We start from the raw sequence: 20,424 nt of genomic DNA on the forward strand, positions 1-20,424 counted from the left end.
CTGTTATAGTTTTAAAGCTGAGTTAATTAGGGGGTTTGAAGGTTATACAAAGGTTGATTCCAAAGATCATCAGATCAGTGATTTAGAAAAGCTGGCTCAATTTATTGTGTGGTTCCTTTCCATTTTCCAGGTCACTTCTTCTTCTTTTTCTTTACTTTCTCCTCCTTTCTGCCATTGTTGAGTATCAAATTCTCGATTTTTCTCTTCCCCATGTGTGCTGAATCCTATTCGATCTCGCTTAAAGCTAACACCATGGTTCCTCCGGCTAAAACAACCCCAACGGTTCGTGATTGATCCCTCGTCCCTCTTTCTTCGTTCCTTCTCCTTTTGTGTTTCAAGCTCTCTGTTTTTATTAACCTCATATGGTAATCAGCTGTTCTGAGTTTTGATAAAAGGAAACATATTACGTTTAACCAATATGCCAGTTTGGTTCAGTTCAATTGTTTTGCAGCTAGTGTCTCTCAATATCTTTACATTTCAGTTTGACAAACTAATGAACATTTTAGTTGTGTGTATAATAAACCAATTAAATGGAGTGTGTATGTTTATAGAAGAACTGTTTCATATACATTGTGCAGAGTGAAACATTTAAGGAGGAATGAGAATGAAAAAGATGTTATATGTTACATTGTGCAGAGTGAAAGAGACAGTTTTGGGTTCATGGTTCAAGTATATATGTGTGTGGGTTTGTTTTTCTTTGTCAAAGTTGTGTGTGGGTTTGTTTTTCATGTGACAGTTTCATGGTTGCTGGAATCGGTGGAGCTACTGCTACAAGAACACGTCTAGATATACTTTTCATCTCCATCCTCGTGATAAGCCTTGCCTGGACAATGCAGGTTCTCAAAAACGTTCATGAAGTCGCCATTTCGAAAGCCACATATGTATACTTCAGGCGTGATGTGTTCATGAATGCCTGTGACGCTCTTTGTGCCACTCTGAAAAACCAGCTCGGGAGTGTTTGCATTGGTTCAACACTTGTTCCACTTATTGTACTCTTTAGGGGATCGATCCGGTGCTCTAATCTGCATGATGGGTGCGATGACGACCAGGACATCTATACAAGTACACGAGGCTGCTTTTGGATTGCCAATCATATTATTTTGTCCGGAAACAGATATGGATTTGTTCATGTAGGAGCTTACAACAAAGGGTTTGTAAGGAAGAAATGATTTTGAAAATAAATGTTTTTTTTCAGGGGACCAACTATGAGGGACACCAATGCTCATACCAAATTTAAGAAACTCTGAAAATAAGATTAATATATCTGAAAGACCAAAATTTTGTCCCAACCAATGCCCATGCTCTGAGTCTACACAAGTTGAAGTCATCTAGGATGTAACAACCATGTTATCAACTTCACATAAGAATTTGTTCCCACGAAGGAGGTTACAGAACCAGGAAATCCATGAGCTGTCTTCCTTCTTTAATTTGTCGGAACCACTGACCTCTTCTGATATCTACAGCTAAGAAATGTCCCACATTTCATCATAATCATTCTTCTAATTAATTCGATTTTAAGCAAATAAGATTGAATTGCTCCACTATCATCAGCTTAACGACAACACACAGATACTAAAAGCCGGATGCTTCGAAAAAGAATCAAGCTTCAATTCTTTCTTTTTTATGTGTTTGTTTTGTTTACATCAAAATTAATGAACAACATACGTACTTGTTAAAGTCATCTCCCCCCCAAATCTAAATACAGACTCAGAATCGAATCGAACAATACTCCCTCCGCATTGTAATCCTCCTCTCGATTAGAGGAGGAGGGGAAAGTCGAGAATCTCACCGTTAGTCTTGGAGAGAGGAGCAGAAGGAGATTCAATCGCATCTGCTTCCCCATCAACACGGGACCGATTTATTATCGTGAGCTTCGGTGATAAGGTTCACTAGGGGGTACACGTAAGAAGAAAAAGCAGGTCAACGATGAAATGGATAAGTCAAACGCTGGGGAAGAAGACCCTTGGAATACAATAGAGGGTTTGAAGTAAAGAGTCAAGAGACCAAAAAAATCCAGAGGGTTCGATAATTGAAGACAAGTTTATTTAAGTTCTACTGTGTGCATGAAATTGAATGAATCATGTAGGCCTAGAATCATGTGTGAATGTGAAAAGAGTCATATATTCATTTATTATGTGAATCTGTACGTCCACGGGCCTGACAAAAAAATGACTTTTAGAGTTTGGCATTCAAAGATTTTCTACAACTATTCAAGATTTCTTGTTTTTGATTTCTTGTTCTGTCTTCCATGCCTTGTTTCTTTTGAGCTTCTTATCTACTAGATAAGGATTCGTCCGATGTGCAGGATTTTTGGCAATTTTGCCATATTTTTTGAATTTCTTATAAAATGTGCCATATTGTTAAAAACTTTTGCAATATGCCATATTCATAGATTATGGCAGTGTAGCATTTTACTCCTATGCCCCCCTGAATTACTTTTGTTCGATGGTGCGTGGGGAAGGGCGCTTGATTAGTTTTTGTGGCGTTTGTCTTGACGCGCTGAGTGGTGGACGAAACATTTTCGACATTTTCGTAGACAACGTATACATTCTGTGGACGATAATAATTATGGACGACCACAAATTGGTGGACTGTAAGTAATGTTCTTAACTTAACATAAGTTGTCCATGAATCATAAAATATTGAAATTGTCCATCCTTAATGTAGAACTTGCCCGCCAGTAGTAGACGACAATTTTGTACAATTAAATTGGCGGAGAAAGACTTTTAGATTCTCCATTTACTACTATACCCTTAAAATTAGCGGGACGAAATGCCACATTTTACTTTGTAATTGGTTAGCTAATGCTGAGCGCCTTATTAGCGACTGCCAAGACGTGTATTTATTGCTAAAGGTTTGGATAATGGGGATTTTGTTATATAATTTGCAGAGCATACAGCTCTCTAATAATTTTCTACGGTATCTGAATTTTTTTTGTTTTTGTTTTTGGAAACGAGGCGATTTGTAAGGAAACGACGATCCTGAGTGTTTGTACTGTTGTGGTGGACAAAAATTCTGCTGGGAATTTCTAGTTCTTGTCCTCCAAAGCAGACATAGAAGGTATAGTCGTCCGCCATTAATGCCGGTGGTTGGGGATGTGAAGTAGTTTATGTCATTTAATTTCGTGAGTATATAAGTGTGTAATTTTAAATTTTTGTTTTTTCGATTTTGTTTGTCAGGAACTAGGGTTAAGGAAGAAATGGAAGAAACCCTGTGTGCCCTTCGCGGCGAATGGGTATGTTGTGAAAACGGAGAATGGAAATTCATTCCTGCTAACGGAGAAATGGGAAGATGTGTCACATATGGAAAGGACACAAGTTTCCGTGAATTTGAAACAGCCATAAAAACCGTTTTCTGTTTAACGACGGAGTGTAGCGTGGTTATGACTTTCTGTGATTCAGGTGAGACGGCGCTCTTAAGTAATGGGAAAATGCCCCCTGTTGTAGTCAGCAACGATGGGGAGTTGGCGCTGTTGAAAAGGAGAGTAAATCAATTTCTTGGGATGAGGTTGTACGTTACAGTTAAGGAAGTTAGGGAGGCTGTTGGGTGCAGGGTCGAAGAAGAACCCCTCTCAGATGATGTCCTCTTGGTGTATGTGGAGGGATTAGAAGCAGAGGAAAAAGGAGAAAACAAAGGCGTAAGAGTTGATGGTGTTGTTAATGGGGAACAAGGGCAGGCTATGATGGACGATTATATGTCTACATTGTTCTCTTCTACGCGGACTACAATAGAGAATGATGGTGGACAAATCATGGATTGTCCAAACAGGCGAACGAGTGATAGTAATGTATGTTCTTTGGGTTCAGTGGACAACCGTTCTCCAATTCTTAGTAATACTGTCATAAGCGGGGCATATACTCCTAGGCCACAAGCATCAGAAGCCGAGTTGTCAACGGAAGACAGCCTTGTTGAAGTGGAAGTTTTGGGGTCGAATACATTTAACACTGATGAAGATATTAGGGATGCAGAGGGTTCTGTTTCCGTTTCTGAGGATGAGCCTGATTACAATTTCGACGAGTGGAGTGAGAGAATTAACAACGATTATCCTATTGACTGGGATCCTTACTTAATGACCGACACAGTTGATGGTGTTGTGCGTCACGAAGGGGAGTCGTCAATGAGAATGGGTGATGAATTAGATGTGTTTGGGCAGGGTGTGATCAATGATCCCGACGAGGAAAAACAACCAAGAACTCTTGCAAGGCAGATTAGCATTGGGGATGAGGAGTTTCATAGAGCTAGATCTGCAATTCTTAATGTTGATGACCCCTTGCTGTTGGAAGATGCACCACCTTTTCATGATAATGTCAAAGGCGCGCCAAGACATGAGAGAAACATGGACCTAAAAAAAGCTGAAGATTCATTTTATATAGGTCGAGTATTTGAGAGCAAGGGAGCTCTACGACAAGCGCTGTGTGTGTATGCCATGAAAAGGAAATTTAAATTCAGAATTGGGAAGTCTGACAAAGGTAGAGTTATTGCATCATGCGTGGACAAGAACTGTGGGTGACGAGTATATGCAACCAACCACCCGAATTCTTTGAATGTGGAAATAAAAACTGTGTGTTTGAAACACACCTGTGATGTTTCGTCCAGGTTTAAATATGGGGATAAAGCGACAGCAAGGATTTTGTCCGAATTAATACAAGCAAAATTTGCAAACGGGAAGAGAGGTCCACGAGCGTGTGATCTACCTGAGATGGTGCTGGCAGAGCAAAAGGTTACAATTTCCTATATGAAAGCATGGAACACAAAGGAATTGGCCATGAATGCTGCCCGAGGTAACGAAGAAGAAGGGTATTGTTTTTTGGCAACGTATCTGCATTTGGTAGAATCGACGAATCCAGGGACGATCCACAATATTCAGACATCAGTTGATAAAAAAGGGAATACTAAGTTTAAATACTTATTATTTGCGTTTGGTGCCTCCATCAGTGGGTTTCAGTATTTGAGAAAAGTAATTGTAATCGATGGTACAGCTATGAAAGGTAAATACAAAGGATGTCTTGTTTCGGCCAGTGGCCAAGATGGGAATATGCAGATATTCCCACTCGCTTTTGGAGTAGTCGGAGTAGAGAATGATAGTGGTTGGGTATGGTTTTTTAAACATTTACAAAAATTTGTCCCCGATGAGGAAGAGTTGGTTTTTGTGTCAGACAGGCATGCATCCATTTACTCAGCACTCGGCAAGGTATATCCATTGGCGCACCATGTCGCATGTTCAGTCCATCTTTTTAGGAATGTGAAGCATAAATTCCACTGTGGTGGTCTTGCTAAGATGGTTTCAAAAGCTGCAAGAGCCTACACAATCGGTGATTTCGAGTACTGGTGGAAAGAAATAGAGGATCGCAAGCCAGCTTATGCGGCTTATCTTAGAGACATTGGTCTATCGCATTGGACACTATCACACTTCTCTGGTAATCGGTACAATGTAATGAGTAGCAACATCTCTGAGTCCCTAAATGCAGCAATGGTTAGGGCGGTGGATTATCCTATCGTGTCGATGGTAGAATTCATTAGAGCTATGTTGATGCGGTGGTTTCACTGTAGGAGGACAAAAGCTCGTAAAACGAAAACCAAATGTACACCAGAAATAGAGGACATGTTGATAGATCACTTAGAAGAATCGGTGGATTGTGCTGTCTTTTCTGCCAGTGAATGGATATACCAAGTTAACGATGGAATTGGGTGTACATTCACTATTTATTTGGAGAATAAAACCTGTACGTGCAGGGTGTTTGACGTCCTCAAGATCCCTTGTTGCCACGCTTTGGCAGCCTCACAAGTGCGGGGAGTAGATAAGTACTCACTGGTCGATGCTAGTTACTTTGTTGGTCCTTGGTTGAGTAAGTACAAGGGTATAATCATGCCAGTCCCAAATGAGAAAGACACTGCCATCCCAGAAACATGTACGAAGGTTGATGTGAACCCACCAAACACAAAGCGAGCTGGTGGTAGACCACGTAAAAGAAGGATCCCATCTCAGGGTGAAGTACACCACGTAAGATGCTACGACTTACATGTTGGCGTTTAAATTTGGCGTTTAAATTTTCAATATAAACAGTTGACATGTTATTTTCCCATGGCAGGGAAAGCAGAAAGGGAAGCAGAAGAAAATTCGCAAGTGTGGACGATGTTTCAAAGTCGGCCACAACAGGACAACATGCTCCACTTTAATTTGATAGGGTTTAGTTGATGGTTTGATAGGGTGAATTAGAATGTATTTTGGGGTGTTTTTTGGTAATGTTACTGTTGGTAATGTTAGATTCTACACAGATGGATGGTATTTGGTAATGTTACTGTCTGGTGGACAACTTATTATGACTCTTATTAGTCCACCAATCTTGTGATGGACAACTTATTATGACTCGATTTTGTCTACTATTCGTATGATAGACAAATTTTTATGACTCTAATTAGTCTACCAAACATGTGATGGAGTATTTATTGGTATTTTCATTTGTCTACTATCCGTATGGTGGACAACTTTTTAGTATATCCATTCATCTACTATTACTTTAATTGACTATTATTGGTATATTCAGTTGTCTATTGTGATGGACTATTTATTGGTATTTTCATTTGTCTACTATTCGTATGGTGGACAACTTTTTAGTATATCCATTCATCTACCATTACTTTAATTGATTATTTATTGGTATATTCAGTTGTCTATTGTGATGGACGATTTATTTGTAAATAAAGAAGTCCACCCGTATATTGAGTTACGATTTTCATATTAATATATAATTATGTTAGAAGACGAAATTATATTAAAAGACGAAATTATACAAAGAGGCGGACAAGACAAAAGTTGTCTACCACTAAAAAACTGTAATACGATGGACAACTCCCGATAATGGAGAACATATGGTACATAGTTTCTTATGATGGACAAAAAATGCTACAATTCGCACAGTAGACTACTTGAACGCATAATAAACAATGGCTACCAAGAGAAAGAGGAGAAACCCAATGACGACCCCTAGAAGAACATGAAGTGTATGGTTTCTTCCGACGGCTAAACCTGAATAGTTAGACCCTTGGTTTTCGATGGTCCCCCTAACTTCATCCAGTAGCTTTGTGTAGCCATCAACCGTAGGACGGATTTGATGCCTCAATTCCCTCATTTCTTGACCCAAGAATTTGACTTCAGCCCACATCCTCGATGGTTCGATGGTCTCGCCATTAGGTCCTAGAGTGAGGTAAGAAATATGGTCCTCCAGTTGATTAATCTTCATGTGAAGGTCGTGAATTTCGTCTATCACGGCTTTTTCCCAGGATTGACAAGATGAAGGCCACCGTCCTATGCATGATAAAAAAGAATTTGTTTGGACAAATTATTAGATCTAGATCTAGATCTAGTATTAGATCTACTTTTTATAAAATAATGATTGGGACTTACGTTGTAAGTTTCGCATTTGTAGAATAAGCGGCTGTGGCCATGCTCGATCTCTGGTTCCAGATACATGACACCGCCACAGTTACACTTTTTAGGGATCTCGAATTTTCTGCTACGGCGGTCGCGGGAATTGATTGACGAGGCTGATGAGGCAGATAAGGATGAAGGTTGGCTGTAGCTATAACGCCCCATTCTCGGGAGAACTTTTTTGTTGTTGTTTCTCTTCGATTTTGGCTAGAAGAAGAGGGATTAGGTTACAAAAGGTTGGGTATAGTGCTTGCTTTTAACCGACAATATAAAAAAAAAATTTAAAGGTGGATCACTATTAACTAGTACTGACAACACGCAAAGTTTGTATAGACTTTTGATTTAGGCAACAGTTCAAACAAGTAGGCTTCGTGGAGCCCATATTAAATTATAAATTATGTAGACAATATAAATGTTGAAGCGATGGACCATGTGACAATGTCAATTCGGTTAAAATAGACAATAAAACAGAAATTAAAAACTTAAAGGACAACATTATAGAAACTCAACATTACAGAAATTAAAGGACAACATGGACTAAGGGATTAGGAACAGCTGTTTAAACCTCCGACATCGCCACCAAGTGTAACATGGGGGACACCTGTTAGAGGGTGAGCAACTATCGCAAACGTCAGCGACGGATGGAATTTTCCTCTCGAACTTTAGGAGTGCTCTATGTCAACTCTGCTTATTATGTCCACCAACCGCGATCATATCATAAAAAACTATTTGGGCGACGACATCTACGACAACCTCATCAGAAAATGAACTCCTAAACTTTGTCATGAGGGAAATACCCTCATCGATCTCGCCAACGCATAACATCAAAAGCGTTACTGTAAAGGTCATGGAGGACGATGGATGTACTTTGCCGAAGAGAAAGCTCCACTTGTAAGAAAGCAAGGCAATGGCTTCTCGGTATTCCCCAAATCTTACTATAAATCTAATGCCCTCTAAATACATTTCGTAGGGTTTTTTGCCCATATGGTTCGATCAAAGAAAGGCCGAAAAATAGATCCGGTGTTGATTACCATAGGGTTCTCGTCTAGAAGGAGTATTGATACTTCCCTCAAAACGTAATCGTTAAACGCTAGCTTCATGCCGTCGGGTCCTGAAGCAATAAGTGGACCTAGGTGCTGGAAACCTGCCTTTGCTACGAGGCTAACAATGTATATAACTATATGTTCTGGGAATGATTGAAGGAAAAACATGGTTGAGGTCTACAATCCGAGTTCATGCCTCTAAGTAGTTAATATAACATACATAGTAGAGGTTCATTTACTATCAGCACTATAAATGACAAGTTAGTTGGGAGGTTGTATGTTAGTGTGTTGGACATCTTTTAATAAATTTAAACCTAACCAAGTACTAAGGAGATCTTGTAATAACTTTAAGAGAAAACCAAGTACTAAGGACGAGAAGAAGGACGAAAAGGTTTCTAATTGTTATTTTTAGAACTCCTTTGGAAAGAGATCGACGTGGGGTTCCAACATAAAAACGTTCATGATGTGTTTAATAGTTGTTAAAAGAATATATATTTTTGGGATTTTAAGTCTCTTTAAGAAAAGTGTTAAAGAAAATAAGAGAAAGGGAAATTAAAACTAAAATCTTGAAAATAAAAGTTACATGAAAAATACATTAAGTGGCCAAGAAGGTCAAGCACGAAGACAGCAAAAGGGAAATTTAGACAAAGGTTTTGAAATGAAAGTTAAGCAGAAATTCATCGTACACATGCATCGGACATTGATGGCTACCAGCCACGAATGTTAAGCACAAATTCATCGTAAACATCTATGGCAAATCGCATCCTCATCTCATCGACAACATCCTCTGTCATTCCTTCTAAACCCAATCCTTGGGCATGTAGCTCTATAAACTTGACCGTTAGAGGTCCACAGTCTCCGGTCCGGTCGTTTTGGTAAACGTCAACAAGCCTGTCATAGGTAAACGCCTTCGGTATGGGAAAGGTAATTAACTCCTCTTCCACAAATCTTTTAATAGCGAGAGGGAGCATATCGACTATAGGTTTCATGTGGCGAGGAACCTTTCTCGAATCATTGTTGGCGATTAGGGGGTCAAGGATAGAGACATGGCCCAACTTCGAATCTATAGCGGCAGCAACCCAGTGTCCCTTTCCCCAATTCAAGGGGACAAAAACGGTGTCGACATCTCTCAACCAAGCCAATCTCGCCGAACGACTGGGCACCACTCCACTAACATAGTTTTTGATAACGCTGTTCCAAACAAAAGCGTTTTTGTTTTTAGTCTTCTGGTAACGAACGTAATCAGTAGCCAGTATTTGTGAAAACCAGGTATCCAGCACGGCCACTCTTGACTGCAGGAAATACTCACCCAATCTTCTCCACAATATAGATAGCATGGCTTCAATATTCTGAAAGAAACTAGTTAAACTTATGACCATATCGAGGAAGATGACACGTTATAACCTAAATGACGAGGAATACGAATTTACCGGAGTATCAACCCATTTTTGCGGTCTATATATGCATTCAAAAAAATTGTTCTTCACCCTATGTCCATCTATGATGTATTCCCTGAAACATAACATTGATTTTTAAAAATGAGGGTACGAACTAATATTTTTGGAGAGTTTGTTAGGGCAAAACTTACTTTTTGCGATAAGATGCTAGCTTACTTTGGAATTTCTTCTTAATATCATCCCTGACGGTCCGGAAGGGAACGTAAACAAGTCCTTCCGACTCGGGTTCAGGTGCTTCCTCATTTTTGGATCCTGAAGAAAAACCAAACCTTTTAGGCTTCGTCCTAGCTCTTTTGATGGGCAGAGGGGTTAGATCTTGAGATGTAGGAGAAATCTTTCTTTTCTGTACCTGTGTAAACAATATCAAACATCAAGACGAGAGATACGGTGAATAAATGTAGAAAATAAGTCTTTGACAATCGTAAATACCGCGCGAGTGAGGATGGTGTCTACTCTGGTGGTGTCACTGACAGAGCTAACAATGGAAACTATATCACCATCAGTGCGCTCCATGCCTTCTCCATCATCCTCGATTTGTTCCTTTCCTGTTCCATCATCCCCTTCTCCTTCTTGATCTTCTCCATCATCCCCTTCTCCTTCTTGATCTTCTCCATCATCCCCTTCTCCTTCTCCTTCTTCATCTTCTCCATCATCCCCTTCTCCTTCTTCATCTTCTCCATCATCCCCTTCCCCTTCTTCATCTTCTCCATCGTCACGTAGATCTTCTTCAATTTCTTCTCCATCATCACGTTCTGCATCTTCTCCATGATCTCCTCCTCCATTTTCATCTTCTCCATCATCACGTTCTGCTTCTTGATATTCTCCAGCATCCCCTCCTCGTTCTTGATCTTCGCCATCTTCACCATCACCACCTCCTCCATACTCATCTTCAGCAAGTTCACCATCTTCGTCATGACTCTATCCCTTACCTTGAACATGACCTTCTCCAGAAGATATGACATTCTCAGTTTGTTCAGATTGTCAAGGATGTTCAGATTGGACTGATTTGGCAGAGAAGTATGGTTGTACATCCTCGTAACCATGGTCAAGTGCCACAGGCGAACCTTCAACTCCTAGGTTGCCATGAACGCGCATTAAATCAGTTCCTGAGTCATCCTCCACAGTAACATTATTCTGACAACGAAGACCCCAAACTTGGTCGTTAGCAATGGTATGCATGAGTTCCTATATCACAAAAGCAGATGAAAGTTAGAGTGAACTATTAAAGACAATACTCTTGACTCTAAGCCATTTATAACTAACATACCTCTTCTTCATTGCTTTTCTCTGATCCATCTCCCCGTAACGACCATGAGGATTTGTTGATATGCTTACGCAGTTCAGATTGTGTAATAGGGGCACATCGGTCAAATACACCTTTCTCCCTTAGTGCTTTCAGAACATCGTCTACTATCTCGTCTCTAAGTGCACCCGTTCGACCGATAGCTTTAACTTTACCTTTGCAATAGCCGCATTATTTCTACGGTCCACCTCTTTCAAAAGTTCCACAGCAGTAACAGAATCAAGAACGCCATCAGTTGAATGTCCATCCAGTGTTTGCGGGTTTGGAACGTTGTTCTGCCTCTTCCTTTTACCTCTTTCTTTGGGGGCGTGTACTGTTTTCTTGGGTTTTGAGACCAAGGTGAAGGTTATAATAGGTAACTATGCATAACCACCATGCCATTCCTCTTTCTTGAAAACATGACCATCTTGAAGCTTCTCGAAAATGTGTTCCACTCGAATATCGTCAACCTCATCACCCCATGAGTAATCTTGATGGGCGAAGTTAACGTCTGTGGTTTCTAGTATGCTTTGAACTTGAAGCTGAGTAGATAAAATAATTCATTAGGTTGGAAAAGTTTAGAGAGAATACGAAACAACGAAATGTAATAGATTATAAAACTTACAATCGGATCACTCTCCGTTTCAATAAGAGTGGAATTGTGTAAGGTCTTAAGCATTGTCAGTTGGAGGACCGAACGATCAGTAAACATCAACTTATCCACTGTTTCAGGAAGGTATTTTGCCAAAAGCGGAATGGCATAAAGACACATCAGTTGGAAAGAAAGAGTAAACCCGTGGGTTGCAGTGTGCGACTGGTTAAACTTGTCTACTAGTTTTTGCAATGTATCCACTTTATCGCCAACTTTAACCATCTCTAAGGTCTTGTCAAATGCTAGACGCCCCCACGGATATTTAGCAAATGCATCAACATCTCTGACCATCTCCACAATTTTTTTGGACGCCCTAATAGTTGATGAGTCACAAAGCAATATACCCTCAACTATTACAATTAGGGCCAACAGTAACCTCCGCGTGCCATCCATTTTTTTTTTTTACTTTGGCATCCTCTTGCCTAGCTTCAACATATTGACAATTTCTTGTATAGTGTACGAGTTCTTTGGCCCTAACAAACTCTCCCAGTAAGGATCATCACCTTCGGCCGAATTCTGCATTTTGGCAATGTTGTTTTGACTCTGCAATTGCACGCAGTTGAGGCCAGTGACAATCGCAAACTCTCTAAGGGAAAAGCGTATTAGATGACCGCCATAAACAAACCACATCTCATGTTTCTTCTTAGTAACAAGTGATCGACAAAGGATTTGATGGACCAGTTTCCCTGACAAGGAGCTCTTCCTTACTGGTAGTCGGAAGAGGCAACCGATTGGTAAAGACTTAAGCCACTCAAACTCTTTTGTCCCATCCATGACTTCAACAATGTCGAGGAGATACTCGGGTTTCGAGTAAGAGTTGATACGTCCTTTCTGAGGATAACGATCGGTCGCGAATAGCCTAGGAGGCAGCAGTTGCGCATTAGCCCCTAAGACTGTGGGTTCGGGGCTGAAGTTCCTGTAAGATAAGAAGATTTGACGGTGGACATTATTATATGGAACGGTAGACCAAAATATAAATATTATCTGAATAGACGAAATGATAACAACTGTCGGATCTACAGTAGACAAGAAAAGAGTGGACATTATTTTTAAAAGAACGGAATGGACAAATTATATGGTCGACAATTTATGATGGACAATTTTTGTAAACCTGATTCCGTAGACAATTTTTGAAACCCTGATATTGTCTACTAGGTTTAAACTAGACACATACGGTAGGGAAAGAAGGGAAACATTGTGTCTATTATAGTAGACAAAAAATTAGTAGACGAGAAACATAAAAAACATTTGAGATCTGGTCCACAAGGCGACACAATCGATGTTTACAGATCTAGTGATCTGGTCCACTAAGGAGTGCACAGTGATGTCGTCCACAAATAATTAAATAAGTTAAAGGCAAACTAACCGTGATGTTCCGGCAGTCGGGTGAGCCCGTCGGGTTCTCTGGTTGACGGAATCAGAGGGATTTGTGCCACTTTCAGAAACACTGACAGAGAATTGAATGGGATAACGTAAGTTAATTTGAAGAAAGAATTATCAAATTAAGAGGAGAGAAATCGGGAAAATTACCCTCCGACGGCGGCCAACAGTGTTGAGAAATTCATTGGCGTTTTTTGCGGTAACGGGGGAAGGTTACTGGCCGATAGCGAAGCGTAAAATAGAAACCAGTAGACGAATGATTCAAGCTTATGACAGAGAGATGCGAGAAATAGAAACAAGGGAAGAAGAAGAAGTCGAAGACGTTTGAGTTTCTTTTCTTCGTGTTACAGTAAGTTTTTTTTGGTTTTTTTTTTGATTATTAACTGCGGTTGATACAAAGGACAATAGAGTATTTTGATGGGGAGAGAATGCCATGGGTATGACACATTTCGAAAGGCCGAAGCGGTTATGGCACATTTGACAAGTTTTTTCACTGTACATGGTAGATTTCTTAGTTCTCTTTATTTAAGTTCTACTGTGTGCATGAAATTGAATGAATCATGTAGGCCTAGAATCATGTGTGAATGTGAAAAGAGTCATATATTCATTTATTTTGTGAATATGTACGTCCACGGGCCTGACAAAAAAAATGACTTTTAGAGTTTGGCATTCGAAGATTTTCTACAACTATTCAAGATTTCTTGTTTTTGACTTCTTGTTCTGTGCCTTGTTTCTTTTGAGCTTTTTATCTACTAGATAAGGATCCGCCCGATGTGCGGGTTTAAAGTTTTGTAAATCAAATTAAAGTTAACAAAAATATATTAAAATTTCTTGTATATTATTTGTAAATTTTAGTTTTGCTATAATATACTGTTTTATATTAATTTACCAATCTTTTATGTATGCTACCATTAAAAGTGTATTTTTTACACCTAAATATACTCTATGTTACAAATAGATTTTTTACCACCACCTAGAAAATATATGTATGAACAGTAAGCCAACTTTTATGTCTTTTTACTTTCACTTTTGCATAGTTTTTTAATTAATAAAATTATTGGCTCAAAAAATATTTCAAATAAAAAATATATTACATAGTATATTAATTAATGATATATCATCACAATAGTGTATGACTAACCATGGTGAGAACCTCGACTCCGCCTTCCTCTCTTATTGAGAGAATCTTGCGTCCAACCTCCTCCACCACGGAGAAAACCTTGGCTGCACCTTCTTCTCTTGGGGAGATAACCTTGCGTCCAATCTTCTCCACCTTCCTCCCTTGGGGAGATAACATTGCGTCCAACCTCCTCCACCACCATAAAGAGAACCTCGGCTCTGCCCTCCTTATGTGTGGAGAGAACATGTTCACTTCTTTTAGCTATCTCGAAATGGGTTGCTCTGATAACCAATGAAACTAAAGACCCTTTTCTAACGTCACAAAATCAATCTTTTGATAGTAACTAATGTTAACCTTTTTAATATATTCGTGGAAGTGTCTTTGACACACCATGATGTAGCTAAAAAATTATTTCGAATAAAAAATATATTCCATAGTATACTAATCAATGAATTCATCACAATAATGTATGATCACCATAGAGAAAACCTCGGCTCCGCCTTCCTCCCTTATGGAGAGAACCTTTCGTCCAACCTCCTCCACCATGGAGAGAACATTGGCTCCGCCTTCCTCCCTTGGGAAGATAACCTTGCGTCTACCTTCCTCCCTTGGGGAGATAACCTTGTGTCCAACATTCTCCACCATAGAGAGAATCTCGGCTCTGCCCTTCTCCTGTGTGGAGATAAGTATTCACGTCTTTTTGCTATCTCAAAATGGCTTGCTTCGACAACCAATGAAAGTAAAAATATTTTTCTAACGGCACAAAATCTTTTGATAGTAGCTAATGTTAAATTTCTCAATGTCTTCATGGAAGTGTCTTTGATACACCATGATATAGCCTCTGTCTGTAACGTTCCAACCGCCACCTGGCTTAGTGAGCCCATGTCCACTCTCAGTCCATGGACCCACCTTCTTAAGTGGGCCCTATATCTATTGGCGGCCCGTGGACCCGCTCATATTTGATGGCCGGTTTGTTACTTTGAGAGGTTTAAAACTTGTTTACCGACCCTACAAATCAACAAATGACCTTTTCCTGTGTTTTGTCGTCACTCGCACAGTTCCGACAATCACTTCCAGGAAGGTCACCTATCATGAGGTTCTCTCAGGACCCTTGACCGAAAAGATAAATGCATTTTGGTGACATAGGTGGCCAAATCAATTCTTTTAAACCTTTCTGCAAACCAGGGTGTCACAGTCTTCGAACTCCTATGGATCTATCAACAACGATCGATGTTTTTCCAATCTATCTATCTATGTTTGTTGTAAGCTTGTGTTTAATTTTCCTATTTTATCCATCCATTAGGTTGATGAGCTTCTACTTGTTATGTCCATTTGGGATTAAATGAATTATGGTAACCATTATGTTTGCAAAAAAAAGGGTTTATGACCAACCAATCAAGGTTGAGAAATTAGAAGAAAATTAATTTGACATAATTAATGAAATAATAGAAAATTATAAGCAAAGTAATATATGATTCCCAAATAACTCAAAGATGAAAATACAAATTAAAAACAACAATATAAAAATACTACAATAAATTTAAAAATACAGTATTAGGAAACGAAGACGCATATATTAATCTTTTTTTTTTGTTAACATATTAATCTTACCTATTCCCAACTGAAAAAGGAGAAAGTAGGAGAAAATTTTGGTTTTAAAAAATAAGAAAAATTTACCATCCCATTAAAAAAAATTTCCAATTAAACAAAGTTGAAAGCATTTGTTTTTGAATAAATTATTTTGTTAGATGAAAAATATGAGACGATTGATGTTTATATAGAAATGAGTATTTTCAAAATTTAGAATTAATAATTAACTGTATATTTTCCTTAATCCCTATTTCTATTTTATTATAGAATTAATAACTTAAAATTAAAAATAACTAAATAGTATTATAATTCAAATTTTATGAAATATCCTTATAATTATTTAAAAAGCTTTGTAATTTTTTCTAATTTTTGATAATTATCTTTTTATTTTATTAATATATTTAAAAACAAATATTTTGTTTTTGCTATAATCAAATTCCTCCTATTAAATATTAACTTTTACACATGTCAAAATCTCAGATCGATAACTTGACACTTGTCAAAATCTTGTTAATGACTAACTTTCAAAACCCAATTTTATATAATAAGATATTTAAACTCTATAGAAGGTTTAAGTATCATTAATATTTAACTCTAAAAAAGTTTTAAAATGTGTATTGTAACCATGTGGCTCTAGGGACTCATGCTGTGACAACCCGTCCCGTGGATCCCACTAGCCCCCCGCTAGCTGCCCCAACGGACTGTCCGTGGATCCTGCTAGCACCCCGCTAGCCAGCTCTATTGGTGACAGCTTGTCCTGTGGGAAGGTTGTTAAAGGGTGGGGACCAGGGTTCGAGGAACGCCTGGCGCACCAATAACCTAATGGTGGATTTGGATATCCACAGTGATGGGTTAGGATCGATGTCCTGTAGGGCCAGCTTGGAGTCCGTTGGGACGGCTAGCGGGGGGCTAGCAGGGTCCAGGACGGTCCGTTGGGGCAGCTAGCCGGGGGCTAGTGGGGTCCACGGGACGGGTTGTTACAATAAAAATCAATCCTAACCCATCACTATGGATATCCAAATCCACCAGTAGGTTATTGGTGCGCCAGGTGTCCCTCGAACCCTGGTAGCTCAATTGGTGACAGCTTGTCCGATGGGAAGGTTGTTAAAGGTTGGGGACCAGGGTTCGAGGAACGCCTGGCGCACCAATAACCTACCGGTGGATTTGGATATCCAAAGTGATGGGTTAGGATTGATGCCCTGCAGGGCCAGCTTGGGGTCCGTTGGGACGGCTATCGGGGGCTAGCAGGGTCCACGGACGGTCCGTTGGGGCAGCTAACGGGGGGCTAGTGGGGTCCAGGGGATGGGTTGTCACACATGCCGTGTGGTTATGGGAAGTTTTGACGGTGGTGGAGGAGCTAAGACATGTCTGATCTGGGAAAGAAAGGGGAGAAGAGAAAGAAAGTGAAAGGAAGATGGAGATAAAGGCTGAGTGGAGAAGCCAACTTTTGGGGCTCGCCTACGCCCGGTCTGACATTATTCCGATAAGGTAAAGATACCAACTTGATATCCAATAAGCCAAGAGTCCATAGAAACTGACAAAGCTTCAATAGGAATTAAACTTAAGGATTTGTGTATGTTACTCCGTGGCCAAGTAACTGCTAGAAAGTGATACAATTTATGATAGGGAACATGAATAGTTCTGAGATGGGTTATTGAGGGCATCTTTTGGAATTCGTAAGGATGTCCGATCGAGCTGAAGCTTTTCCGTGGCTGGACCGAATGTGAAATTTGAAGTATTAGATGAATCCACTTTGTTATTTTTGTAACCTATAACAATTATTGAGATTATACTAAACTAACATAAATATAGAATATCATTTAAGAGTGAAAAATTAAAATAACAATTACAGAATTGAAAAATAATTTGAAAACTAAAAAACATAAAAAATGGTAGGAAGATGATAAGATAATTTGTATGTGAGATTTTGTAAGGTTTTATAAGATAATTACAAATTTTTACACTGAAATTTTGAAAAAAAAAGTTTAGGAAAGAGCATATTTGAAAGGAGATATTAGAAAAGAGTTATTATTCAAAAAATCCCAAAAACTAATTTCAAAAATATGAAAAATAATTTTTTTCTCTTTATTAAATGTACATTATTACTAACACCACTATATATATATAATTATATTTTAATTAAAGAACCCGCCCGATAAGGACCCACCCGATGTGCGGGTTTAAAATTATGTAAATAAAATTAAATTTAACAAAAATATATTAAAATTTGTTGTATGTTATTTATAATTTTTTTTTTGCTATAATACACTGATTTATATCTATTTACAAATTTTTTATTTTTGTTATCATTAAAAGTGTATTTTTTTGCACCTAAATATATTTTATGTTACAAATATATTCTTTACCACCACCTAAAAAATGTCTATATGAACACATTAAGCCAACTATTATATATCTCTTTACTTTCACTTTGCATAGTTTTTTTAATTACAAAAATTGTTGGCTCAAAAAATATTTCAAATAAAAAATATATTACATAGTATACTGATCAATTATTGTTAAAAAAGTATACTAATCGAAGATGTATCATCACAATAGTGTATTACCAACCATTGAGAGAACTTCGGCTACGCCCTCCTCCCTCCTCCCTCCTTTATGGAGAGAACCTTGAGTCCAACCTCATTTACCATGGAGAAAACCTTGGCACCGCCTTCCTCCCTTGGAGAGATAACTATTTGTCCAACCTTCTCTACTTTCTTTCCTTGGTGATGTTCATATATTTTACCATGTTTTCCCTTAGTTTATTTACATCTTTAGCATCTTTTGCTAGCCATTTTCATCAATGTTGTGTAGCTTTAGGCCAAATCATGCATTAGAGTTTAGTTGCATTGCATTTGCATCTTTTCATGCATAAACAGGTGATTTTGGAGCTTAAGGGGCATGGATGCAATGCTGAGGAGATGTGAAGCAATCATGAGGAGGAAAGCAAGAGAGTTAAGGCTGAAGAACCAAGCTCCGGAGTCCAGCTCGACCAAGTGGAGTGTGCACGAGAGAAGCCAGCTCGACCATGGACTCGACCGAGCACTGGTCGAGTTGACCGAGCCGTTGACTACTTTGACTTTTTCTATTTTTAGGGCTTCCACCTCCTCACCTATATAAGGCCTTGTACCTGCAGCCACCAAAGAGTCCAACTTTTTAGATATTCCCTAAACCTAGTTTTTACCTTTTTTAGCTTTATTCCTTTTGCATATTTACTTTTAAGATCTTGTACTTCCTTAAGAGAGAAGACTAGATTCTTATATTTTGTTGGTTCTATAACTTTCAAGATATTGAGAATTTGAGTTTCATCCTTTCATCAATATTGAAGATCTTTGTTTAATCTTTCTAATAATGCAAGTTTCAATATTTTCTGGGTTTTTGACTTTGTTCATCATGTATTATTGTGAGTAGTTTGCTTAGGATCTTGAGGATGGGTTAGGATGGATTGATCTTGTGGTTGTGTAATTTGGTCAAGCTTGATTGTTGTAGATCTCTTCTAGGGTAGATGATCTTAATGCTGATTCTATATCTGAGAAGGTAGAGTCTGATTTCAAGCTTCTTAGCATCACACCAATGTTTAGGAAGCATAGATAAGGCTAGATCTAGAGCTTACCATTAGGCTTGCTAAGAGATTAGAAGTCTTGTTTGGTTTGAGATGTATTGCTTAATGCCTGCTTGTGTAGATTCTTTACTGTGTGAGAACAAGTCTAGAATTGCATAGGTTTGATTGTTTCTTGACCATGAGACTGGGAGAAACTTGTCTTAGATTTATATGTCTAGAGGTTAGCTCAAAGTTTGCTTGAGGTTTGTTGACCAAGTTAGATAACCACAATGATTAGTTCATCCCATGAATCCATCCTCAGGACCCTCTTTGTTTATTGAATTTACAGTCTTAATCCTGTTGCTTGCTTGTAGTTTGTTTTGGTTTAGCATTACTCTGTTTTTATTGCATTGCTCTGTTTTTCCGAATTTGTCTAGCTCGACCACTCACTCGACCTACACTCGGTCGAGTGCTGCTCGAGTTCATCCCCAGAACTTTGTGTTTCATGATTTGTGATTGCCTTGTTTCATTCCTGTTTCATTCTAGTTGCATTTCTGTTGCATTTACTTAGTGTCATGTTCATTACTAGTCTCTCATTAGTTCATTAGTAGAAGTCTCTATTTCTGTTCCTGCTTCATTACTGTTATAATCACCCTGTTTCATTTGCATTTAGTTCTTAGTTCTTGTAGTTTACTTTCTGCATTTTACATTTTCATCTTAGGATTGTTAGTGACAAACAATCTTTACATTTGTCTTAACTTAGATTTATATGCATATCTTAACTGTTCACAAACACTCATTTAGGATTGATACCTCTTGTACTGCAATAGCATAAGGGGAATTGAAACACCCATCCATCATTCCATTCATATCTCACCATTGCATCATCATCATCATTCACCACCAATAAAAGATGAGTTTCAATTTGGC

General features: G+C 38.7%; 1 protein-coding gene and 1 pseudogene across 1 annotated transcript; one reads left to right on the top strand and one right to left on the bottom strand.

Annotated features, from left to right (window-relative positions):
• Positions 1-4,339: 4,339 nt before the first annotated feature.
• Positions 4,340-6,182, top strand: LOC147938189 (uncharacterized). Its single transcript, XM_087465517.1, has 2 exons — positions 4,340-6,001; positions 6,090-6,182. The coding sequence occupies exons 1-2, from the start codon at positions 4,700-4,702 to the stop codon at positions 6,180-6,182; spliced, it is 1,395 nt and encodes a 464-aa protein (XP_087321643.1). The 5' UTR covers positions 4,340-4,699.
• Positions 6,183-9,179: 2,997 nt separating this feature from the next.
• LOC147938190 (uncharacterized) lies at positions 9,180-13,428 on the bottom strand (annotated as a pseudogene).
• Between the last annotated feature and the right edge of the window lie 6,996 nt (positions 13,429-20,424).

The sequence above is a fragment of the Camelina sativa genome, chromosome 9, assembly GCF_030686135.1.
Source record: "Camelina sativa cultivar CO46 ecotype springtype chromosome 9, ASM3068613v1".
NCBI classification, from domain to species: Eukaryota; Viridiplantae; Streptophyta; class Magnoliopsida; order Brassicales; family Brassicaceae; genus Camelina; species Camelina sativa.